The sequence below is a fragment of the Synchiropus splendidus genome, chromosome 15 (assembly GCF_027744825.2).
Source record: "Synchiropus splendidus isolate RoL2022-P1 chromosome 15, RoL_Sspl_1.0, whole genome shotgun sequence".
Lineage (NCBI taxonomy): Eukaryota > Metazoa > Chordata > Actinopteri > Syngnathiformes > Callionymidae > Synchiropus > Synchiropus splendidus.
The window spans coordinates 1,354,628-1,380,584 of record NC_071348.1 but is presented as its reverse complement, the minus strand read 5'-3'; the positions used below and the strand labels follow the sequence as shown (position 1 = coordinate 1,380,584).

At 44.1% G+C, this 25,957-nt stretch overlaps 4 protein-coding genes across 9 annotated transcripts in view; all 4 read left to right on the top strand.

Moving 5' to 3' along the window:
• Window positions 1-68: 68 nt before the first annotated feature.
• Window positions 69-2,204, top strand: LOC128771945 (asialoglycoprotein receptor 2-like). The gene is made up of 4 exons (XM_053887855.1): window positions 69-571; window positions 654-737; window positions 804-1,214; window positions 1,545-2,204. Exons 1-4 carry the CDS (start codon window positions 466-468, stop codon window positions 1,922-1,924), a joined length of 981 nt encoding a protein of 326 aa, XP_053743830.1. The 5' UTR covers window positions 69-465; the 3' UTR covers window positions 1,925-2,204.
• Window positions 2,205-2,321: 117 nt separating this feature from the next.
• On the top strand, window positions 2,322-5,110 carry LOC128771956 (low affinity immunoglobulin epsilon Fc receptor-like). The gene is made up of 4 exons (XM_053887869.1): window positions 2,322-2,803; window positions 2,886-2,969; window positions 3,037-3,447; window positions 4,010-5,110. Exons 1-4 carry the CDS (start codon window positions 2,704-2,706, stop codon window positions 4,387-4,389), a joined length of 975 nt encoding a protein of 324 aa, XP_053743844.1. The 5' UTR covers window positions 2,322-2,703; the 3' UTR covers window positions 4,390-5,110.
• Window positions 5,111-6,680: 1,570 nt separating this feature from the next.
• mal2 (mal, T cell differentiation protein 2) lies at window positions 6,681-10,837 on the top strand. Of its 2 annotated transcripts, XM_053887130.1 has the most exons (4): window positions 6,681-6,917; window positions 7,752-7,922; window positions 9,223-9,423; window positions 10,214-10,837. In XM_053887130.1, the coding sequence occupies exons 1-4, from the start codon at window positions 6,801-6,803 to the stop codon at window positions 10,283-10,285; spliced, it is 561 nt and encodes a 186-aa protein (XP_053743105.1). In that variant the 5' UTR covers window positions 6,681-6,800; the 3' UTR covers window positions 10,286-10,837. The 2 variants fall into 2 exon arrangements, with proteins under 2 accessions (XP_053743105.1, XP_053743104.1); XM_053887129.1 differs by lacking the exon at window positions 10,214-10,837 and having other exon boundaries at window positions 9,223-10,191.
• A 485-nt stretch (window positions 10,838-11,322) lies between these two features.
• LOC128771624 (protein MTSS 1-like) overlaps window positions 11,323-25,957 on the top strand; it is a 35,772-nt gene continuing 21,137 nt past the window's right edge. For 3 of the 5 annotated variants that reach the window (XM_053887126.1, XM_053887128.1, XM_053887124.1), the window contains exons 1-3: window positions 11,324-12,113; window positions 14,095-14,156; window positions 18,440-18,513. In XM_053887126.1, the coding sequence (XP_053743101.1) occupies window positions 12,042-12,113; window positions 14,095-14,156; window positions 18,440-18,513 (208 nt within the window). In that variant the 5' untranslated portion in view covers window positions 11,324-12,041. Of the gene's footprint in view, window positions 12,114-14,094; window positions 14,157-18,439; window positions 18,514-25,957 lie in introns of all 5 variants that reach the window. The other 2 variants (XM_053887125.1, XM_053887127.1) reach the window with 1 other exon arrangement.

The following is a 25,957-nucleotide window of genomic DNA, read 5'->3' as shown; positions in this document are numbered from 1 at the left end:
TCCATTTCTTCTTTGCCTTTGATCTTCCTGAAAGCCAGTGACGACCAGCTTAGTCTGGTCCCATCTGACCGGCCTCATCTGTCACCGTTTGTAGACTGGACTGCACTGAATCGCCATTGTACCATTTGCTATAGCAGCAGCGATGATGCAAGTTGATCACTCGGAACATGTGTGAACAAAAGCAAGCATGTGAATCACCATCATCCAACAGTGAGGCAGCGTCACACACAACCACCAGGAGACATCAGCCCGGACTATGACATGCTAGCAGTGAACAGCAATATTCAGATGAATAGACATCTTTCGCCAACTGGTTACACTCATTTCAACACTGACACTTCTCGTATTGTGCAACACTGTAGTGATAAAATGCTGGTGCAGCAGAACCCAAGCTTTTATTGGCAACTTCTGATTTAAGAGCTGTGACACGTGCAGGATCTGGGCAGAGAGTGAGACTCAACAACCATGTCGGTGGCATTCAACAGCGAGTCAAGTGAGATGAAGTACAGCAACCTGGACTTGATAGAGACGGACAGTTGGTTCAGAAGCCAGAGGAGGTCCACCACTGCAGGTACGGAAAATTTTGATCCATAACAAGCCGCTAGTTGTGTCTCAGCAACTTTGTTATGTGTTTAATGGAGCTGTTTCATCAGAGCGCTGGATGAGACCTTCTGCAGTGTGCTCTGTGCTCCTGGTTCTTCTCCTGCTCATTGGGATTCTGACCCTGGTGGCCCAAAGTAAGTATCATGGGTTCAGAGTTCCTGTCAAATCAATGAAGTCTGGTGATTCCAAATCATCTTCAGATACAGGAAGGAGCAGCACTCAGCCAGCAAGTGAGAGCTTGAAGTCTCAGTGGGAGAACCTGACCATTCAGTGGCTCCAGCTGCAAGAGAAGTGCCATGCACTGGAGAAGGAGAAGGAGGCCATCAAAGCCGAGCGGGACGTCATCAGTGTGGATCGAGACTGCCTGAGAGCAGAACGGGATGCCCTCAAACCAGAGAGAGACACCCTGAAAAACGAGACCAAAGTCTGCGCAGCTGATAAGCAAAGGCTGGGAACTGAGAACAAAGTCCTTCTAGCTGAGCGAGATGGTCTCAGAGCTGAGCGAAACCAGATGAGGGAGGCAAACAAGAACCTGACTGAAGAGATCGAAGGACTGAAGAGGAGGTATGACAACTTGGTGAGACACATGGACCACACTCTAAATGGCACAGGTAAGTCATGTGACCGGCTGAACTCTCCATTGTCAGCTCAGTGTGTAGCACCAATCGCAGGGCTTCAGAAGGTCTTTTCCTCTGTTACTGTTCCATCCTTGTCCATCATGGACGTCCAGGGACAATCGTCATAAAGTGGTATGAGGATCAAAGGTCACCTGTATGTTGATGGTCCTTCAAGCAGCTAGCAAAGAGCATCAACAGCCAGGTGGCGCTCTCACTTCCTTCAGACCTGTTTTTGAGATCTGAGTGTAGCAGATGTGTGTGTGGAGAGCCACTGGCCAGCAACTGCCCATCGCTGTGACTCACCTCTGCCTTTGCTTTCTTCAGACAAAGCTTGTCCTGTTGAGTGGCTGCAATTTGAAAGCAGCTGCTACTACATCTCCGCAGCTCAGGAGCCCAAACGTTGGCTGACCAGTAAAAAAGAATGTGAGAATCTAAATGGACACCTGGTGATAATCGACTCCAAACAAGAGAACGACTTTGTCTCCAAGTTCTTCCAGCACATCTGGATCGGTCTGTCAGACAGGGATAAGGAGGGAAAGTGGAAGTGGGTGGACGGCACCGCGCTCACTGGCACCAACTACTGGGCGTCAGGGGAGCCCAACAACGCAGACAGCAACGAGGACTGTGCGGAATTGCTGCGAGATTCCAAAGAATGGAATGATGTTCCATGTGGGCAAACCTTATCGTTCATTTGTGAGATGTGAGGAAGCCCATCAGAACCATCAGAACGGAGCTGAGCACCGAGCTGTGTTGCTCTGTGGATCCACAGGTGTCGCTTATCTGTTTCATGACGCCAGAAACCAGATGATCTCAATCACACGACAAAAAAGAATGAACATCCCACTGTTTGTTGACAACCATTTGATTTTTTTGTCATCTGCTTCAGTCTGAATAAAGATAGAGAAAAAACACCTTTCAGATTTGTCACGTGTTATTCACGTGACAGGCGACCATATAAATGCAACTATCGTGTCTTTGAATGAATAAATCCAAATTAGAATAAAACACGTGGTTTTTCTCTCCATTTCTTCTTTGCCTTTGATCTTCCTGAAAGCCAGTGACGACCAGCTTAGTCTGGTCCCATCTGACCGGCCTCATCTGTCACCGTTTGTAGACTGGACTGCACTGAATCGCCATTGTACCATTTGCTATAGCAGCAGCGATGATGCAAGTTGATCACTCGGAACATGTGTGAACAAAAACAAGCATGTGAATCACCATCATCCAACAGTGAGGCAGCGTCACACACAACCACCAGGAGACATCAGCCCGGACTATGACATGCTAGCAGTGAACAGCAATATTCAGATGAATAGACATCTTTCGCCAACTGGTTACACTCATTTCAACACTGATACTTCTCGTATTGTGCAACACTGGGGAGATTAATATGCTTGTTCAGCGGAAGTTGAGCTTTTATTGGCAACTTCTGATTTAAGAGCTGCGACACATGCAGGATCTGAGAAAGTGAGACTCAACAACCATGTCGGTAGCATTCAACAGCGAGTCAACTGAGATGAAGTACAGCAACCTGGACTTGACTGACAGTTGGTTCAGAAGCCAGAGGAGGTCCACCACTGCAGGTACGGAAAATTTTGATCCATAACAAGCCGCTAGTTGTGTCTCAGCAACTTTGTTATGTGTTTAATGGAGCTGTTTCATCAGAGCGCTGGATGAGACCTTCTGCAGTGTGCTCTGTACTTGTGGTTCCCCTTCTGCTCCTGGTGGTTCTGACCCTGGTGGCCCAAAGTGAGTATCATTACAAAGTGGGTTCCTGTCAAATCAATGAAGTCTGGTGATTCCAAATCATCTTCAGATACAGGAAGGAGCAGCACTCAGCCAGCAAGTGAGAGCTTGAAGTCTCAGTGGGAGAACCTGACCATTCAGTGGCTCCAGCTGCAAGACAAGTGCCATGCACTGGAGAAGGAGAAGGATGCCATCAAACCAGAGAGAGACGCCCTGAAAAACGAGACCAAAGTCTGCGCAGCTGATAAGCAAAGGCTGGGAACTGAGAACAAAGTCCTTCTAGCTGAGCGAGATGGTCTCAGAGCTGAGCGAGATGGTCTCAAAGTTGAACGAAATGATCTCAGTGATGAACGAGATGGTCTCAGAGCTGAGCGAAACCAGATGAGGGAGGCAAACAAGAACCTGACTGAAGAGATCGAAGGGCTGAAGAGGAGGTATGACAACTTGGTGAGACACATGGACCACACTCTAAATGGCACAGGTAAGTCATGTGACCGGCTGAACTCGCCATTGTCAGCTCAGTGTGTAGCACCAATCGCAGGGCTTCAGAAGGTCTTTTCCTCCTGTTACTGTTCCATCCTTGTCCATCATGGACGTCCAGGGACAATCGTCATAAAGTGGTATGAGGATCAAAGGTCACCTGTATGTTGATGGTCCTTTGACAGCCAGGTGGCGCTCTCACTTCCTTCAGACCTGTTTTTGACATGTGTGGAGAGCCACACAATGCAGGGGGAAGGTCAAACTCCTGACCCGGGTCAGACCTATGAGGGTGAAGCTTGTGGGTGAGGAGCTCCTGTTGGAGACCACACCTCCTGGTGTCTCCTTCAAGCTAGTGTGCCACCTTGTTTTAATGAGTGCAGCTTTATTTAAGGTCAATAGAGGTTGTTAGACTCTCATTGGTGACAAAGTTTGCACAGTTCACTGGTGTGTCACTGTGATGTCACAGGACATGGTTGTTGGAAGTCCAGTCCAGTATAGTTTCCTATCAACCAGAAGACTCTGTGGCCATTGTTGTGACTCTCCTCTGCCTTTGCTTTCTTCAGACAGACTTTGTCCGGATGACTGGCTGAAATTTGAATCCAGCTGCTACTACATCCCAGCAGCTGCCGAGTCCAAAACTTGGATGAGGAGTAAAAAAGAATGTGAGAATCTAAATGGACACCTGGTGATAATCAACTCCAAACAGGAGAACGACTTTGTCTCCAAGTTTTTCCCACGTGCCTGGATCGGTCTGTCGGACACAGATAAGGAGGAGGAGTGGAAGTGGGTGGACGGCACCGAGCTCACAAGCGACACCTACTGGGCGTCAGGGGAGCCCAATAACCATCGTAGCAACGAGGACTGTGTAGAACTGAAGCAAAATTCCAAAGAATGGAATGATGTTCCATGTGAGCAAACTTTCCCATTCATTTGTGAGATGTGAGGAAGCCTTTCTGAAGTGTGTTGCTCTGTGGATCCACAAGTGTTGCTTTTCTGTTGACTTTTTTCATCACTTCATTATATGATGTTTTTCAACACGAGTCAGTCTAAAGCTGTAAAACTTGACCGTATCCTTGACCTTAGCTGGTGGACTTAGGCCTTGACCTGCGAATCACAGAGACTACACCGCTGCTTGAGCAGTTTAACCTTCAGATAACTAGATGCCCTTTCTGGCTGGCAGTTTAACCAGCTATCTCTGGTGCGGAGTTTCCTGTAACTCATCTGCTGATCAGTTCTCTACAACAGCACCCACATTTTGGAGAAGCCAGTTTTCAGTCATGCCGGCCGTTATGACCCCAGAGTCATATTGTTTTCCTAACAAACCAGGGTGCAGTTTTGCTTCCTGCAGTGTGTGGTTGTGGGCGAGGCCAGATGTAGGCTGATTTGATGGAGCCAAAGCGCAGCCTTCCAGAGGGAGTGGAGACATCTACAAGTACCTGTCGCTGCTGCCTGCTCAATCTCTCTCTTCTCCAACCTCTCCCAAGCCAGCAGCAGGTGTTGTTGTGTGATCCAGTGATTATTCTTTTGCGTGTGGTTTGTTGCTCAGAGTTACTATTCCTTAGTACTAAGTTTTTGTTTTGTTCCCTTTTGTCGTTGCATTTTATTTGTGTTTTGTCCTGGTGGCTGGCTGAAGTTCAAGTGCAGCTGCTACTACATCCCAGCGTCTACAGAGCTCAAAACTTGGATGAGGAGTAAGCAAGTTTGCGAGGATCTAAATGCAGACCTGTTGATAATCAACTCCAAACAAGAGAACAATTTAGTCTCCAAGTTCTTCCCGCGCATCTGGATCGGTCTGTCGGACACCCATAAGGAGGAGGAGTGGAAGTGGGTGGACGGCACCGAGCTCACGGGCGACACCTACGGGGTGACAGTGAAGCCCAAAGACAGCCATAAAAACGAGGACTGTGTGGAACTGCAGCAAGTTTCACAACAATGGAATGGCCTTCCATGTACTGGCACTTTGGCATTCATTTGTGAGATGTGAGGAAGCCTTTCTGAACTCAGGTGGAACTTGCAGTACAGAGCTGTGTTTCTCTTTGGATTCACAATTGCTGCCTTTTCTCTTCAGTCTTTTATCAAATCAGATGATCCATCAACTGCTTTTTTAATATTCCCCTACTTGTTGTTATCCATTTCTTTTGTCATCTGCATCTGATTTTAGAAAACAAATCAAGGTTTGGTATCCATAGGTCATGTGATAAAACACAATATTAATGCAACAAGAAATACATTAAATGAATAAATCCAAAATAAAACGCTTGTTTTTTTTGTCTCCTCCACTTGTTTTTGCTGCTTATCTTTTAGGAAAGCCACATTTAAAACTCTTTGATTCACTGTCAAACTGACTCTGTCAGAGGTTATGTCAACAATTGTTCAAAAATGTAAATCCCTGCTAAACATTTACAGTGGTTTAGTGGTTCGAGACAGTGTTGGTTGCTCATGAACCAAACCCGGTTCTAGTGGTGAAAGGACGAAAACCCGTGGTGTATTCATATTGTATTTTCTTCTTGATCATTAACTAAAACCCGCATGTATTTGTTACCGTGGGCATGAATGATTAACTGTCTGAATAACTTTTCAGGCCGATAAGACTTATCGTGACTCCGTTAGCTTCAGGTGCTGCAGGGACGTTCAGCACCAATCGTACTGTGAAGGTTTTTCATGAAAATATACGTGTTTCATTTTAAGACTCTCATATTGAGTGCTGCCAAGCACATAAAAGCACCCTCGTCTTTACTTTGGTGTGTCTTATTTGAGATATCTAACGCTTGAAAACATGATTAATTCAATGGTTACACATCATCTACAGCTTACGTGCCTCTGACCTGTAGATCACATTCAGAAACTTTTCTTACAGTTGGTTTATTCGTTTATTAAGCTATTTCACAGCGAAATTACAGTTTTTGTTTTATTAATTTTGCTATTTGGTTCACTGATGATGTATGTATATATATATATGCACTGTAACTGAAGAGTCGTTTGGCGAGATATCAAATCAGAACGAGAGAACAAATAAAGACAAATGTCTTCATGAAAACTTGTGAAGGCACTGATTCAGATGAACAGAGTGCACAATAACGATAGTTTTATGTGTGTAGTTTGTGTAGTTTTTCGAGGTGATTGAATAAAAAAGCAGATTCATCGACAATAGTCTGGTCTCGAAATGTTGACGTGATGTCCGTGAACGCCGCACTCGTCCGCGAGGGCGTGTCGGCTGCACCTGTTCGACCTGTTCGGGGGACACATGACTCCAGAAGAATTCGCCCCCACCGCTCCTCCTTTGTTAACGGAGGGTTTCAGGAGCGTAACCGCGGCTGGGAGCGCCAGTGGAGCGGCGCACCAGCAGAGCCGGAGATGTCGGAACCAGCCGCCAACCCCGCTGCCACCTCCTTCCCGGCGCCCATCCTCTCTCTGCCGCTGGGTCTGGAGGTCCTGAGGACCTACTCCGGAGCCCTGGTCTCCCTGGAGATAGTAAGTTCTGATTTACGCTCCAAGAAAGAGTTTTCTTTTTAGCTGAACTGAAGCTTAGATGTGCAGGTGGATCCGTTGGTCCGTTGACCTTTCGACCTGCGAGGGTATCTCCCCAGCAACCTTTGTTTGTTTAACTGTTTCTCACTGTTTACCTGCCACATGGCTCCATTTCTGCAGTGAATAAATCATTTATTACTTCTCATAACAGCGAGCTCGCTACAGTGGGTTACAAGGTGGGTGTGAGATTTGATTTTTTTCATATCAGATTTATTATACTGGTGTTTTAATACATACATACTCACTCAATCATACATTAGAAAATAAAACATATGTGGACGTTACATTGTAAACCACGTATTTTTGTAATATTATGCTGTACTATATATATATATATTCATTCATTCTACATGTTTCCATTTTTCAAGTTTATTGGAAAAAGAGTGGTTCAGACAAGTATAAACATAAGCTGCTGACAGTCTTAATAATGTTGAATAACATAAAATCCTCACAGAACGGTTTTGATCCGTCCCTGATCTCGGTCTGTCTGATTTGGTTCCGAACTTTCAACTGTATGTGCACTCAACCAGGAAATGAATCTGTGAATCTGACGCTTCGCCATCATGATCTGGGTGGAATAGAATGTTCAGATGAGACTTAGAAGATAAGATGGACTTGAGAAGAGAAGAATTTATTCCAGTGATGTGCTTGAGTTTATCCTCAAATCGAAACACATCTCCACCTCACTGAAGAGCTCTACATTCTGAAAGGTTCTCCATGAGTCACCCGAACACCGGCTTCACATCAGGATGATTTAAAGTCGCAACTCTTCCGCAGTTGTTCGGGGGCCTGGTGTGGATCCTGGTGGCCTCCTCTCACGTTCCCGTGCCACTGCTTCAAGGATGGGTGATGTTTGTGTCCGTCACCAGCTTTGTCTTCTCGTCCTGCTACCTGGCCGTCCTCATCACTGGCCTGGCCGCGCGCATCCACACGGACTGGAACTTTTTGGTGAGTCAGAGTTTCTGGATTTAAACGAGTCTAGCCTCCTGCGCTTTCATTAGACCAGAGCCAAATATGAGCATGTTTTGTTGAAAATTCGTGTTGGAAAATAATTAGCCTTGCACAGGACCCTCAGGGGTTTCAGACTGTCTCTGTGGACTTGTCCCCTGCTCTGGACCTCAGTTAGATATACCTGCTTCCTCTGAGGGTTCAGAGTCTCTGGTCATGGCCTTTATAGACCAGCTTTAGTGTCGTCTATCTGAGGTGACGGGGTGAAGTTTGTTGAGGAAGTTAGGGGTGGTTTGGATGTGTGGAGGGGTGAGAGTGTTGGACCAAGCAGGTTGGAGATGAAGGAGAGGAAGTGTGGATCATGATGAAGGAGAACATGAAGGTGTGACTAGAGGAGGATGAAGACTGGTGAAGGTGCAGAACTTGCTCACATCCGCTTCTGGGAAAGGTTGCGTTCATCCTGCTGTGACCAACCATCACGAGACACTTCCTGGAGATCCATGGACAACTGGGAGGAGGTCTTGGGCAGACGCCCAGTTCTCCCAGGAGCCTGAGCCTCCAGGACTACTTCTACCACAATGACCTTGTAGAGGACAGTCCGTGCACGGACACGTCTGATCAATGATGACTAACAGGCTCCGGCTTGACGTTCACGCCGGGTGTGATCTTGCGTTGTCGACAGAATTCATTTCTCACGATGCTGGTGGTGTCTGAGAGACGCCTTCTGAGTCAGCTCGGGTGGGGTCCTGGACACAGGCCAGCAGAGACACACAAGTGTCCTGACTCAACCATCTGGGAAGACGTTTTGACTCGCATTATTTAGCACCGGAGGTGAGATTATTAAACGGCTCAAAGTTGTCTTGAGAGTTGGGTGTTGTCCAACTGTCAAAGGTTGACTCCTCATGTATAAATCATAGTGATCACGGATCAGGTGACCAAGTTCACTCATTCACTTCAGCTGTTCCTGTCCAGCATCACTTCATTATTGTAGTTTTCTTCTTGTGAAAACATTCCCCATGGATCTTTCATTTCAGACACAAGCTTGTTGAGAAACAGAGGTGGAAGTGGTCGGACTGGGCTGAGCAGATCTGAGCCACGGTCCCTGGAGTAGCCGGGCATGTGGTGTTGTTTGTTTTCAGTCAAACAATGGGCGATGAGCTCACGCTGAAGGGCAACAAAGCCCTGTCTGTTGTCGGGTCATGGCCAGTCGACCACACAGACTCTCATTAACTCTGGTTCGAGCTCTGCCCTCACTCACAGCCGGGACCTTCACAAGCATCCCTCTGCTTCCCCCCTGCAGGACGTCTTTTACCATTTCCTCGCTCTGCTCTTCTACTTTGCTGCCTTCGTGCTGCAGGCCGCGGCGACCGCAGCTAACGGAGGGGTCATCGTGCAGCGACAGGCCAACGCCACCAACACCCTGATGTGTGTCCCCTACCCCCGAGGCAACATCTTGGCTCTCATGTGCGGGAATCAATACAGTATTAACGTGGCCGCCACGGTACGTGAGAACAGAGAACACACCGTAACTCCAGCAACATCTAGAGGGAAAAGAGGAGTCACCAATAGAGTTTAACACACCACACATTTAGAGGGTTGTGACCGGATCTCTTCAGCAAAGGGCAACAGGATTATTATTCATTCCGTTTAATTTGGGAAATTATTATTATTATTATATTGTATTGTAAATATTATCATTTATCAAGTGGCTTTTGAAAGAAGCAGTTATATGGTCAAAATAGTTTTCATTTTGAGGGGAAAAGGTTTTAAAATTGAATGTATTTTTTAGACAGTGAACGTCTGCATTTGTATATATATATATGTACATATATATTGTACATATATACATATATATGTACGTATGTGTATATATGTACGTATGTGTATATATATATGTATGTATGTGTATATATATATATATATATATATATTGTCAGTTGTTTTTGTGTGTAATTTAAGGCTTCAACATGAAGGCTACAACATTTTAAATGTAAACACAATGTAGAAAATAAATACTCTTGGTGAGAAATAAGTCATATAAAGTGCAATAAATACATGAAATCTACATTGAAAACTATAATTTAGACGGCTTTAACATGTTGTATTTTGCAGCATCACTCTCACCTCTTAAGGGCCATGTGGCCATTCGACGTCTTGCATTTTTTATAGTCTGTATGGCCGCCACTAATAATAAACAGTTCACGTTAATGCTCAGAGGTTTGAGTCAGTTTTTTTAATTTTTTATTTCAGCTTGATCATTTGAAGATGAATGTTCTGTCTGTCGTCCTCAGATCTTTGCGTTCGTAGTGACGCTCTGCTACTGCTGCAGCTTGATGATGGGCTTCAGGAGGTGGAGGATGTGACCTGCAGTAGCTCATCAATGAGACGCCTTAACGGCACTAAACCTCTGGTGAAAATCATTTCAACACAGCCACTCCTTGTCGTGTGTAACACTGAGCAGTGAATGTGCTTGAGGAGCAGAACGCCAGCACTCTCTCACTCTGCAAGCAGCGTGTGAATCCCCGAGATACTTCCTCGTTTCTGGCGCCACATTCTGTATTTTAAGGAACAAATCCTAGCGTGGTTTGCTGAGTTGGTAATAACAGAACAACAACACACTTTGGTTGTGTTACTTAAGTTTATGTAGTTGGTGCTACAAGAGTGAAAATGTTTAATGTGGAATTTTGTTATCACACTAGTAACGTTAGTTTTGCTAATGTTGTGTAGTACTTTCCAAATTAATTTGAATAATCTAATATTTAGGTTGCTATTTTTTTTTACATGATTTTCCAGCTAAAGGTTGCAGTGGCATGTTTTTACCTTCAGGATGGAAGAAAATAATATGACTGTAACGATTTCCATTGATCTGTTGTGTTTTTAATTTAAGTAGTTTTAAATAAATTATGTTATTTCAGATCTGAGCTGGACTTTTGTTCTCTGTCTCCCATCTACATGTGACCAACCATCTGTGCTCCCTGACTCTGTCTCCAAACCTCTCCACATGTCCCTCTGATAGACTGTTCGCCTGGTTCTGACTTTATTTGCACTGATTCAATTGTTTTTTTGTTTTTTGTAGCGACGCTGCTGTTTACTTTTTATGTGAATAGCTTCTCGTCTTCAGTCTGGTGATTCATGCTAAAGTATGAGCAAAACATTTGCTTTTATAATCAGAAACAACACTTTTTTTTAACACGCGTAGATGCGTCGATATGTCCAAGGGTTTGCAAATAGAACAAGGCGTGACCGTCGTGTGAAAGCCGATTCACACGCAGTAATCACAAGTGCACACTAGAGGTCGCCGTTGTCTTACAACAGTTCTGCTTTATTACGTAGCTCTCTTTTCTAGCTTTAATCGTCCATTAACTGTATAAACTTGTCTTTTTGTTGCGTTTAAAGGTCACGAGACGGAGGCGAATAGAAATGATTGTATATAACATCCAACAAACAGCACAGCAACACAAACTTTGACTTTCTCCACTCAACATTTCGTCACAGTGGTGTGCCGGAACTGTCAATGTGGAACCTTCAAAATAAATGATACGTGGTATGAACAGAAGTTGGAATTTAACAAAAGAGGCCCCGTTTGCGGATGTGGTCTGGTAAATTGCCAATTTTTGGAAAGCGCCAGGCAAGTGTCGCCTCATTGCAACCTGTGCACCCGTGTTTTTGAATCCGGGCTTTTATTATTGTGATGAATGTCAACCGGAAACGCCTTGTTTTGTGACTCCAGTAGATGATTGTTTTCTCCTGGGTTTCTCAGTCGGAGCAGAGAAGACGCAAGAACTGCCCGGAGTGTTGATACCTGCCCGATTCACCGGCGTCCACGTCGTTGTCGGCGTGTATTCCTGGATTCTCCTCCATTCCCTTGAGAGTTGTTCTCGTCATGGCTGTGATTCGGTCGGTCTGGAGCGGAGAGGGGGATTTAAATTTCTCTTCTTCTGAGCGCCACTGACCGGAGAAATCGTCCAAACGACTAGCTGTCTGGCACCAACCCGTGTTCTTCAGCACCAGTGGGTTTCATTTGGGTTTTGAAAGGGCTTTTTTCCTGCCCTTTTCTGGGGGTGGCGGAGTGAAAGCGGCTCCCGGAGCGGGGACTGACCGCTGGAGGTGGTCCCGAAAATGGAGGTTGTTATCGACAAGGAATGCAGCGCGCTCGGCGGACTCTTCCAGACTTTGATCGGAGACATGAAAGTAAGCAAAACTAACTTTGAAACCACCAAATACAATGCTGAATAGAACGTGACAACTTGCCTTGCCTGGTGGCCCAACTGGCCATAAATCACATTTCTAAACAACTAACTGCAGCTGAATGTGTTGTGAATGTTCTCCAGACGTTCATGGACATTGCTAATGCATCTGCGGCGTTGGGTCCTGTTTACCACTGAAAGGATATAGAAATGTGTTAGATAAATGCTATTCAACAATGTTTTCTTTTCTTTGTCTCACAAATGTGTTGCATTGGTTGGTTAAAGTTCAAGAGCCCTTTCATCTGTCAGAGACCGGTATCAGAGCCACAGTGTGTGTTGGCTTGTGTGAGTCCAAGTGCAGATACAACCAGTCAAATACTACTGAAGGTGGCCCAGTCAAAACGTCCTACATTATTCTTAAATACTGTTTTCATTCTAAGATAACTGGTCGGCTCGATCAATAATTATCTGAACATAACAAGCTTGGACCTTAATTCTTGACTGCAGTGGACTCAAGATGTGAGCAAGGATGCCGAGGTGGAGAATGAATGCCAGGCACCATCACTGCCACCAAGAAAACTGGGGGAGGTTCGCCCTGTGTCTGCAGTCCTTCCACTCTGTGATAATGAAGGGGCTTGGCGGCACTATTTCGCAGCTTGTTTTGGGGCAAAAAATGAAAACATGAAACAAAAAACATGACTCATAAATGTAGTTGATGTAGTATAGATCAGAACAAAAAAGAAGCCCTGCAACTTCATTTACAAGAGCCCTTCTGGAACAACATGGCAAATAAATGCACAGTTAAAGGTAGATCAATGTTTAACACAGTTCACATTGCACTTATACAAGTCAAGTTTTACCAGTTGTTAGATACACTCTGTATTAACGAAGCGTGAACGGACCATGCTCGAAAGTAGGGCATCTCATTTGGATGTTATTTTTGACAAAGCTTGGATGATGAGACAATTAGCAGATGTCTCAGCTGTTGGACTGGTGGGGAGGAATGTACAGAATGTGGCTGTCACTGTGGAAAATGTTCACGGGGTCTGGAGGCTTTGACATGTGTAGGTCAAATGGTCGGCCATAAGGTCCGCGGCAGTCCAAAAGTTTGTTATGAATAGTGCTCAGACATTCGGCACTTCAGGGAGTCCACAGTTGACCTGGTATTTACAGCATGTGTGGCTGATGTGCCCGACACAAACGTGAAAGTTGAAGTTCTGAAACCAGTTACGGCATTGTAATGACTGGCCTCCTTCGTTCTTGTGACAAAAAGGTTGGAACAAAGATGATGTAATGTTGATTTTTAAGAGTCAGACAGACTGTAAATAGATGGACTTTGTTGTTGGGTGTAATGTTTGGCAGCATAACTCAACATTCCTCGGGGCCCTGACAGTAGTAGCACATCACCAAGAAACATTTGGTCGTCGACTTCATCGCTTCCAATCTGATGGCCTCCTCTGGGGTCGCTCTCCGATTTTAGATTGAAAAGAAGGTATTTTGAGCTCGAGACCCAAATCTTGGTCCCATCAGAACTCGGACTCATCAAGAGACGTCACGTGTAACGTGAGGGCGCTTTCCAAAAGAGTTCACTGACCCATTTTGGTGGAGAAATGACGCAGGCCATTGCAGTAGTTTGATTTTAGAAGGAAGATGACTGATAGAACTGAAGAACTGGTAACATGGTGTGAAATGGAGGGTAAACGATTGTCTGATAAAATAATTAAGGAAGAAGATCCTGTATAGTTAATATGTGAACAGACCGTTTTATATAGAAGGACATATAACGTAACACGTGTGTAGGTTAAATCATGAATAAAAAATGTCACTGTAATTGAGCTATCGTGAAATGCATCATGATCTAATGCAAGACAATGAAGCAGCTCAGCCTGTGATGACCCTGCAATTACGCAACGGTGGGACTGGTGAAATCTGGCCTGATAATGAGAACATGTCTCTTACGATTACGTCTGTTTCTTTTCCCACAGAGCAGCTACCCAGTTTGGGAGGACTTTATCACCAAGGCTGGCAAACTACAGTCGCAGCTCAGGTGAGAACACGCTTGTTCACACTCGTATTTTAATGGGGTTCTAGGAAGTGGGAATTAACGTCCGTTCTGCCAATCAGATGGTGGCGGCACGTTTCCCTTCAAGCTCTTGAAGGGAACATGTTTTCTACTTCAACAACTCTGTTTTGATGTACGTCCCCATTACTCTGAATTAGTCTGACCTGGAGCACAGCTGTTCACATCCAACTCTCCGGAGATCCTTCAGCCTCTTTAGCCTCGAAAAAGCCTGATTTAATTTGCCTTCAGAATGCTGTGAGTTTACACACCTCCTGCTAGTCCTCCGTTAACATTCAGTGCCAGTCCCAGTCGCCTTCCTGAGTTGGTTTTAAGTGGCCACGTGTCCGGAGACAAATAGCCTGTGGCAGCTGAAATAAAAGCTTATTGTACAGCAATTACTGTAAATACGGATGTCCTGTGGTCTAAATTATTCTTTGATTAACAACCCATGGCAGTTGTCTAGCCGTGCAAGTGTCCACGTGTTCCTGGATATACCGAAGATGACAGTCACATAAAGGCAGCGGGACGGAACAATACCTGCCCAAGTTCATTTGTCCCACCAGACTCTTTGAAGTGATTAATGCTGAAATGTTATTCGAGTTTGTTCATCATGTAAAGGTTAAATATGTGACCCCTGTCTGCCCAGAGCATTTGTGGCCTTGCCGCTAATGACTGACTATTTGACAGTGGGGTGTCCGGGTCTGGACACTAAAAGCACACAATCTGGCGCTAACTGTGCCGGTGAATAGGGGATCTAAACCTTTGAACTGGAGCTGTTGGTGCTATGTTGTGTAAATTATTGGGTTTTGTGCCGGAGTGACTTTATCTCCGTAATTTGTCAGAACATTCTGAGGTGTTGTCAAGAAATACAGGCATTATTAAAAAGCAATTTCATGTAGTTTGGCAGCCATCCAGGCAGCCATCACCACTTGAGGAGTTGATGGCATGTTTAGAGGACTAGAAGACTTGTTCCTTAATGCATGTTTTCGTGTTGCGGGACCCAACATTCTGCTTGTCTGATCTCTACTGCTGACACACGACATGTGAGACGAGGAGCTGGAAATTGGGACAATGAGAAATAGAAGTTATCTTTTTTTTGTGTGCAGAATTGCTTCAAACTGCATCAATCAAAACAACAAACACAATGAGCAATGAATAAAGGTGGTTTATAACAATTTAAAAGAATCATCTTGGTGGTTGAACGTTCTGGATTCAAAAGCATGTAAAATAGGAGCATGCAGGTCCATGCACTTTGAACTGAGCAAGTTTACATTTGCGTCATCTTTTATGGCAAATACTGTTATCGTGTTTTGAATTTATATTTGGTCTTTAAGAAGGCTATAAATACCACAGTGTGTAACTATACCTCAGATGGTCTAGAGATGTTGATGACCCACATTATTCTGTGGGCCTCAGTGTGTTCGATACTTCAAAAACAGAGCAGGCAGATGTTCTGCAATTGAGCTATTTTCATCTCGCTCCAGTTATGTGTTTGTGGCATATGGTCGTAATGATGTTGGGGTGCTAATACGAGTGCACTCGCCGCCCTTGGTATTAGCGACCTACAAATAGTCCTCTTTTTGTCAGTTACTCCAGCCACTTCAAATTTGGCCATTTCGGCTGTGGCCTAACCCCCCGCCCGAGCTGCTCTCTAATCTGTTCAGGGAAACGCGCACACGCACATTCAGATACACAAAGTAGAACATAAATACACCCACCTTCCCACTGTGGCCTGGATAAGTGACTAGCCAGCGGTGGTAGTGGCATATGTGTGTGTGTAATGAGGTCCTAAGGCTACTCTGTAATTTAGCCCCTCTGCACCCCTCTTGCAGAGCAACTTGGAAATCGACCAATTACAGTGTACAGACTGTTCTGTCATTTTTCGGCTCCAGATAACGCTCTCTTCCTCTGCCCATTATGGTTTAATGCAGTAGCACACCCAACACATAGATGTTTCCTCATGAACATGGGCAGAATATTGGTTAGATGATTCCAAATCTCTTTCTTGCTGCGTTGTCAGAGGTGCTATATGTTTATTTTGAGGACTACCCCAGTATTCTCAAGAGATCTTTACTTCAGTGGCTGCCTCCATGAGTGAAACTCAGATGAGCAGGAAGAATAGATTTTGAAATTAATGTCAATACAAGTATTGGAAGAAGAGCTAGGTGGTCCCATCCTTGGAGGTCTTGCATGGCAAACATGCAGTTTTTTTTATTGACTTAAATTTACCCATGCCACATTTCCATGTTGTTGAACTGAGAATAGCTCCGACTGCTTTAAAAATGCTATTGTCTGAAAACCAACGCTCAAATCTTGTTGAAATGGGTTTTTCCCCGAAGTATGTCAAAAGTTGGACACTCTTAGCAGGGTGGATCTGGTCCCAAGACAGCGATCCAGCAGCGACTGAGCAAAGATATTTCAACATAGGAATGCGTTGAATAGTAGAAATATAAAGTGTCAATTGTTGCTGTGGTCTGATTTTTGTTTGATGATTCAAGTATTTAAACAGAGACAGTTTTAAAGGTTCCTGGAATAGACAGTGCAGATGGCTGCAGCTTGTAGTGCTCAGGAGCCTGTGGGACTAAAAAGAAAAACCACACAAACCTGTTTTGAATTATTAGGTAAAACTTGACTGAACGCGACTCACAAGTGCACAGTTAAAACCCATGTGTGCGAGGCAACGACTGCGAGAGCTGCATATGGGAAAGAGGTTGCTCATGAGCCTGCAGTCGGCTTTAAATAGAAAGGAATCTTGTGCTTGTATGTATGTTTCTTTTTACATCTGAAGGACACACCCTAAAATCTTCTGCTCTGCCTTGTCGCATCGTTTCTCATGAGGCAATCAGAGGAGATCTGTGTTTTGTCGTTAGCCATTGATATCACCCACGTCTGGGGTGGAGATGAGTTCTTCGGATGCCCTTCATGCCAGAAAAGAAAAATGTTGAGACGAGATTCAAGATTAGGGTTCACGGAACATCCAGTGAGTCCCGAGCACTAAATATGCCGAACTGAAATCTTGTTTTTTCTGAAGTTATGTATCTTCACCTCAACTTTATGGAAACACTGTCATGCTAGATGTTAAACGTCTTACATTGGTTGTCAGAAGAAGGGTTTCTGTCCTAATCTTAAGTCTTGCACTGACTGATGGTGGAAATCGCTTCAGAATGACTTGCAAACCACCAGCGATACTTAACTGTAGAATACACTCTCGTAAGGTTATTGTGTCATTATGATTTTGAAAGTGTCCCCTGTGCATTGCAAGACCAGATGGTCTGGGGTGCTCCAGAAATGAGACCATCCATGTCCACGTATGTGGCATGGAGGCTTAAACCATCATCTGCCGTCTCAGATACCCATGCATCATTCTTCAGAGAGTGATTGTTTGGAATTATTTAAAAAATGATATGGTTTAGTCTTGTCCCACTGCAGTTCCCTTTGGCACATCAATTCAAGGATTCCTCAGTGATAGACCTGCAGCAACACAAGTTTCTTCTTGAGTCGGTGAGAGGCATTAGTTGTGAAAGCTGTCTTGAGTTTTTATGGAAAATCCCAGGTTGTGCTATGAAGGTGCTCTGCCAGCTGTGGAAGCGACCCAGTGTTTACAAATGAGGTTTTGCAGGCTTTAAACAAACAGACCTTTGTAGCTTAATGTGCTTTGGAAAGTTTCTGGACAGTTGTGCGGTTCTTCATCTCGCGTGCGTGACTAATGCAGTGTCGTCTGTGTCGAGGAGATCAGATATCCCCTAAGTGCACATGCACACCTAATCGTGCTTACAAAGAGCCTTTTCATCTCTATACCTGTGATCCTAATCACAAGAGACCTGCTGGTGTCTGCAGGTTAACCAGTCTGCCAGTGGGATGGAGATGCCCAAAGAAGCTTTTAGACCTCTTCTCCACTCTGTATAGGAACATCTCACTTTCTGATATGGTGAAGCCTGTTTGTATTTGTATGAAAATGCTTTGCTCCTTGGAGCTGGACAGGGCGGGTCCCATGCTGATGGTGTCATTGATCCGTCATGGAGGTAAACTTGACTCAAAGCTGCAGTGCGCAGCCTAACAGATTCCAGCCGTCCCCGAGGAATCACGCTGCCATTCCTCACCCAGCAGGGCAGATTTCAGCCCTAACTTTTGGTTTGATGCGCTGCATTTACACTTTAAACAGCTTTTATTTGTGACCTTGACTCTGGAGAGCTCTTAAGTGAAAGATTTAATCTGAACCTAATTTGACCTCTTTTTCTTTCAAGTAACCTCTCCTTGTTGTCTTGCAGGGCGACAGTAGTTGCAGTGGCCGCCTTCTTGGATGCCTTTCAGAAAGTGGCCGACCTGGCGACCAACTCACGTGGTAGGAGTCTGTTTCGGCTTCTCCATGTAGCACTGAATCCTCAAACCTCGCATTGTTTATAAGAATAAAAGGATGATAGTGAAGACGTTTCTTCTTCCTTAACCAACACTCAACTATCCGTCAGCTGCTGTGGTTTACTAGCTGCAGCCCCACAGTTGATCGTTATCACTTGCCTGTGTGTCTGGACACCTTCTTGTCTTTTCAGCAAGTCCAGTCAAGTCTCCGCTCTGAGCACAGAGAGGTTGTTTACTTTACCGTGTAGGTAGTAAATTTATCAGTGTGCTGTTTGAAGCCCCCCTTTACGAAGTTTGTTTTCGAACCTCTTCCTTCCCTCCCAACCCCCACACACATAATCTACATCTTGCTACATCTGGACAATTGGACAGAAAGTGCACATGTGTAAGCTGTGTCTTCGCCAGCTACGTCTAAACTATTATTAGGAGCGTAGCCACTTCCATCCATCACTTCTCACACAGAAGAGAGAAGGAGACAGGGGGAACAATGCCTGTGAGAGATCATGGACGACACCGGGGTGCCATTCTTTCTTTCCCCCTTCGTCCTCTTTTCCATTCCAGTCATATTGAGGTGTTGAAATGTATTACATCATCCTTTGTGTTCTGTTTCATCAATCATGCCACCCATTCTTTGGCCTCGTATTGTTAGACCAGTGAGCAGGATCGCATATCTCCATTTTTATTTCTGTAGCCCATAGCCCCGCCTCCAGTGTAGTGCTCAGGTACGCTCAGTTCTGTGTGTACACAATTGGGTTGCAGGAGGATAATTACTTTTAATAACCTGGCTACTTCATTATCATTACTCTGTTTAAGCAGTTGCCTGGTTTATCCTGTTCACATTTCACAACTAAGTACTGCACAGAAGAAGAGCAAAGTTAACGTTAAAAGTCAGGTGAAAATGTAGGGTGAAGTGTATGGAAACATGCATGTCAGTGTTTGTGAAGGATGACCTGAACTCATGACATCCTTCCTGCGAGACAGTAAAGGACAATACGAACACTATATCTACATCTAAATAGGTCAAAGTCACTTTGTTAAGGTTTCCTATTTGTGGGGTTTTGGGTGTGAATCTTCTTATTGTTTCAGTCATGTCATTTAGGAGGACTCGTGTGTCTACACTTGGTGGTTCTCTGAGGTACCCTCGGCGGGAGTGAAGGTTCAGTGTCAGCTTACTATATTGTTCAGCCACAAAGCACCTTTTGCATGACATCACAGCTCAAATGTATGTAGTGTATGAAAGGAGTTATGTCACAGAGAGGTAGAAGAGTGAGTTTGCTACTGTAGCCTTGATGTAAATGAGCACCTGTTTGGTTTTCCATAGCAAGGTCACATTATGTACCTGTAGACTGCCCTGCTTGTGAGGTTTTCTGAAGAAAAAAAACAGGATGCATGGCTTCACAGAGAAAGAAATCAATGCTTATTTGCTTCATTTTCTCCTTTTGTTGAGTCATCACAAGCCCAAACTGGCCGCCCACTGCTATTGCCATGGTAATGCCAGACAAAAATGGTGTCTGCAGATGATGTTGTGTCTTCCTTGTGCCACACACCTTCCTGTAATCTCCTGTGGTGGAGATGAAGATAATGTTGAGTTCCCAAACAAGAAGCACAGATGTAGTACAACAGTAAATAAATTAGGAGTCATGATGGCATTCAAATGAGAAAACCTGTTCTATTAACGACAGGTAGTGAAACAAATTGCCACTCTGGGGTTTTTTGAGTCAGCACTCAGGCTCTTATTATTTATAGCTGGTGAGCATCATCAAATGAAAGTGAGACAGGGGTCTATTTACGTCACTGATATGAACTGAAGCTGACTAAGTGTGCTGATAAATAAAAACTGGTGCATTTTATTCTTTAAAGTTTTTTGAGCCTCACTGTTTTTGTATTTTGCAGACCACTGGTTTAGAAGTGGATGTGTGTTTACCGGAGACCTTTACCTGAACCTAGCTTTAAAACATGTCAATTAAAATATGAACAAGTTAATTTTGAGGGTGGAAATGAGTCTCATGCCATTGGCTCATTTTATACTAGCCTATTTTAATGTTTTTAAGTTTGGACCACCATGATTTAATGAGCTTAATGAAGGCCGCTTTGGATAAAAGCGTCTGCTACATGAAAATGATTGAATGTCATTTATGTTTGGGCCTGACTTACTCAGAAATCTGTTTCTAATTTTATGGTGTGGAAGCAAACCAACCCGCAAACTATGTTGAGAAATGACTTGCATCAAACGGCCACTAAACTAAAGTTTTAAATACATGAATGGCTGCATTTGCCTTTTATACCTGCAAATGATCTTTGTATAATTTTTATACTGACCATATTACCTTCCAGATGGCGATGCTAATTTAGGACAAGTGTTGCCTTCAGGTCAAGTATTCTTCATGACGTAGTTTCCTTTGGAAAGGTTGAGGACAACATGACTTTTTTCTTTGCGTTCAGTGTAATTGGGTGGGAAACTCTGTAGCGTCTAATGGGGCTGAACTGTTGTGTTTAACTTGTAGCTTCTTTATTATACCTTAATTGGAAACATCCTGTTTGTGAAACTAATAAATGTGTTTCCTTTACCAGCAAATACTTTAACTTGCTTTATCTGTATTCACAAGGAGGTCCATTTAAGAGTGAGAGTGGAGAAAACACCCAACGATGCTGGCAGTTGAATGCTAAATTTGAAAACCCTGGCTGATAAAGGGTGTCGAGAGATCAGAAACATGAGGAATGATCTGATCAACTGCAAACAAAGGCTCACAGAGTTTCCAGTTATGAGGCCGCGACTGAGATCAAATGCTCAAACTCATGAATGCATGTCTTGTTTGGTGTGAAGACGATTATATGCCACCCTTGTGTGAATAGCACACACTGACTGTTGGCTTCTACCATCAGAGTTGCCACAGCAAGTCACTCTCCTCCACCTTAACCAAACTTGATTATCCTCTCTAGTCACACTGTCATGTCCTCCTTCATCATGACCTCATTCATTCACTGTCTCTCCTTTGCACACGTAAAACACTCCATTGATCCAAACATTTTCTCATCAAATCTCCATGCCAGCTGGTCTCAGAACCGACTTCTCACATTGACTGCCTTGCAAGACTCATGTGTCTCCTAATTACATGTTTAAATATGATATTCTAACAACGACAGGTCGTCTGACTTGTTGCATGCTCAAACACTCAGAAGGGCCTCCAATTTCCCCAAACAAGCCCTTGCGTAATATTTATTGCGACATGTTGTTGGACAGCTGTCAGGATTGAGTATCCCGAGTACTGCGAGATAATCCCAGTGGTCATGCTGACAGTTTTGCATTCAAGTGTGCTTGGGCATGTTTGAGTCTGTGAGGAAGAAAGAGACACCTGCCGCAGAGTCGGCATGTGGAAGCCTGTTTAAGCATTTAAAAAATACACTTTTCTTCTGATACACTTCCAAAGCCTGTAATTAGTTTAATGTTTCAATCACTCATTCACTCCGTTTAGTGGTTCTCCTTCCTTTGGTCTGCTTTTATGAGACATCATTGGTAAGACTGGGGGATAACAAATACATATAGTAGATATTGCCTTTCTTGAGTTCGTTTTGTGGTTCCCATCTTAACAGTCATGTTCCCACCGTTCAAACATTTATTAAAGGTCTCCTGAAATTTCACATATTGTTTGCTTTTAGAACTGTTTCATACAAACACTTTATTACTTTTAGACCTCTGTTCACCAATCGTCGCCCCATAACTGCACAGAAGCCCCTCCTTATGGAATAGGTTAGTTCCGCTTAGCCCCATGTGTACCTTCAGATTACCGCTCACCATCCTGCTCTGTCACTCATTTCTCCTCCCTCACTTTATCCTCGAACTTTTCCCTCTGCCTGGGAGTTGCATCACTGCTTTCTAGTCCCATTCTTTTCTCATTTTTAAATGCTGAAGTCTTGACCTCTAAACCATCAGGCTTCTGCAACCTTTGTAGAGACATTAAACCTTACAGTTCCAAAAGTCTTTATTATCCCCCTGTTATTCTACAGCCTGACTCAACTTAAATTGCCCTTTTCAGAGCAAAGAATTTTAAACCCAGTGTTTGTTTAGCTTTATGTAAATCAAACCGCTATTAAAGTAAACTCCTCAAATTTTGCAAACAAATTCAGTTTGGCTTAGAAAGACAAGCATGGGAAAGTAAGTGGAGTGATTAAGTCCACTGTCATGTTTGTGGGTGCATGTGTGCACAAGTAGGGAACAACATGCTGCACGTTTGTTCTTGTGAATATTTGTATGTAGCCGTGTTGCTCCTCGATGAGGCCTGCGTGTGTCTAATCCCAGCTCTGCGGCCTCAATTCTTTGGACGCAACCGTCAGTTTTCGAGCTCCGCACGTCTTTATGGGATTCAACACAGTTTTCATTTGTGGCCACTCTGTGGCCGATGATGCATGCCATAAATCCACGTACTTCCACTGCGCAGAATATAATACTGTCTGTATTTTCTGTGAACACTGTGCTGTACTATTTGGAGACCTTCATGCTCTTGGCCCTACAGCTCATGGCTTGAACTCTGATACAGAGCTGCCTCAGTGGCTGAACTAGACTGCTGTGTCAGTGGCCTCACTGAAGGTGCTCTGTTCGTGTCCCACCCCAGTTTAACACCGGCGTGGCAGTGGACCTTTAGACCAAATGCCCAGAATCCCTCTTTGTGGATGGACTTTTAACACACCCAGTGTTCTCGTCTGTTTGCCCTGACCTTACCCTGGGAAACCTACCAATCACTGGAACCTCTAATTAAACCAGTGAACGGGTCAGGTCCACACTCCTCCAGACCCGCTGTGTGTATTACTAATTCAAGTGTGAAACCCATTTCAAGGCTTGGAATATCTGGGTAGCTTTCGGACGCCATCCTTGCGACACATTTTCATTGATTTGTGGTGGTAAAAGAGCAGAGTAAGTGAGGTTGCATACCAAATCGAAGAGGCAGCTGGGAAGGGGTCAGCTGGAATAACCTTGGTGAGAGCAGTGCCACGTCTGCCAGCACAATCTGTTTGAATTGGGAAAGTACAAGTGCCAAACGTAATGGTGGAGAACATGCTGAACACAGTGTGTGTTGTGGCCACTAGAGAATCTCAGTGCATGTGAGTGTCCACCAGGGTTGGTGGGTGTTGACACTGTTTGCTCTGTGTTTTTGTTTAAACATGAACCTGGTTCAACCAGTGAGCCAGCCTTGGATCAAGAGGAGCTGACACGCAAATTCAAATCACATTACAGCTGGAAGGGCACTTGTGACTGCGGTGTTTTAAGATTGGAGTTGAGCAGGGCATCACGCGGGCAGGCCTTATCAGACTTGTGTTGTCCTTGTTTTTGCTTTGTTACGACGTCGGCTTTTTCTTACCAGAGGCCTTGCACAATATCGAGATGAGAATGTTCTGACTCATACCGACGCAATCTATTGCTGTAACTGGTTTGTCTCACATGACTCAGACAGGAAACAGCATTGCTTCATTTAATTTGTCTTGTTTTGATCAGGGCTGTTTATTTCTCAACCAGAGGAGTTTGATAAACTGATAATTCAAAATAAAAACACTTTTCCTTGTCTCTCCCTAAACGTTTTTGGCACCTGAGAACTGCACACAAATTCGCACAGGAAAATAAGTTGAAAAGTAAAATAAATTAGATTGATATCAAATAAAAATGGAAAACAGACACCACCGAGCCCTGAAATATTCCATGCATAACATGCATCGGAACACAGAGATGTGTAAATTCACTGCAGATGTAGCAGCTGCAATAAATGTGGAGAACATATATTCCCTGTTCCCAAATCCGCTGGTGGCTGCTGTCTGATGGGATAACAGACGTTCCAACACCAAGCTAATGTTTTGATTATCATCAGTACCTCTACCCTCAGGTAACCCTTCTTGAAGGACAAAGTGCTGCAACAGATTATCAGGACTCTGGGAAGATGTATTTAAAAGATGCAGCTTGACATTGTCTGTGCGGTTGAGTGCGACGGGGTGCCATCAGCGACTTGCTGTGTGGCGGGACAGATGAGCCATCTGGTGTGAGAGGATATGTTAATAAAACATGTCCTCCAGAGTGAAGCTCAGAAAGTAGCTCCTCCATTCACAAGATCCATAACAAGCGCCTCACAAATGTGACCAGAGTGTTGAGCTAGTCTGATAATGCCATTATTGTTAAATGGTGGTTTTGGTTCACTCCATCGGATGCTGAGTTTTCTCTGTTGCAGTTCCCCATCGCCCCATAGACACTTCATAAAACACTCTGAATGAATGCAGTGTTTGTGCGAGCACTTCCAGCGTGTGTGTGTGGGTGGATGGATGTAGACTGACGCTGAGGTGGATAATGTGGCCTCACTTGGTCTCGCACAGCATAAGGAGTTCTTACACATGCACTAGAACGCGCACCGCGTGCTAGGGCTTGGACACACATGGTGGGTGTAATCTGGTGGTCATTACTGCAGAGGGGGAATTGTTGTATTAGAGTCAAACTGACGTGCTCATTTATCTGCTTCTAATTACCTTCTGTGTCTTCTATGCCTCAACACAAAACAAGTTAAACAGATGATGAGGCAACTCTGAAGTCCCAGGGAGAGTCCGGCTAACCCGACATCTGCATTGGAAACTGAAGAATCAAAAACAACTGTGACGCTGACACGTAATCCGGAAATCTAAATAGCCTAGATGCTTAATGTCCAAACATGCTGAAATGAAATCAAAATATAGGACAGATGTGACTGTCAGCAAATAAACAGCCATCTGGGTTATTTTTGTTATCATGGTTGACCATCGATGGAGTTTTCAGAACGTGAGCATCAGACCAAATCTCTTAAAATGAAGGATTCCCATGACTCTGCATCTTGGTCTGGTGGCTTCAAATGGTCGAACTTCAGTAATGTAGTGCAAATGCTGTGATCTTGAATTTTTGTCTTTATTTACTGTCATTGATATGAATGTGGTTGTGTTGTGAGGTTTTTACCTCTTTATCCTCTTAGTTTTGGTCCTCAACTTTGCATTATGTTGCTGTTTTTGTATCTTAGATGCACATCATGTGTAATAAGGATAACATTATTTATGTTGTGACAAACTGACTCAACGCCAGATCATGAATATTAACAGCCAGTTTTCTTGATTCAGTTGCAATGCCGAGTGTGACAAAATATCTTTTTTTTTTTTGTTGATCTAAAGCCATGATGCTTTTACTCAATAATCCAATTTATATCATTTCATTTTGGTATGTTTGATGGCTCAAATAAAAAATGCTTGTGTTCGGAAATCTAAGGAAATGAAAACCACACTGGATCGTAAAGTCAAGCAAGCCTGACAGACTGTATGCTGCCTTCGAATGTGAGTCATGCTTCATGACTCAGCCTGTGGTTTACTTTGTGTTTGCTTGAACCGTCATTGAAATATTGACCCCTGTTTCAGTCTGTTAATGATTCAACCATGCA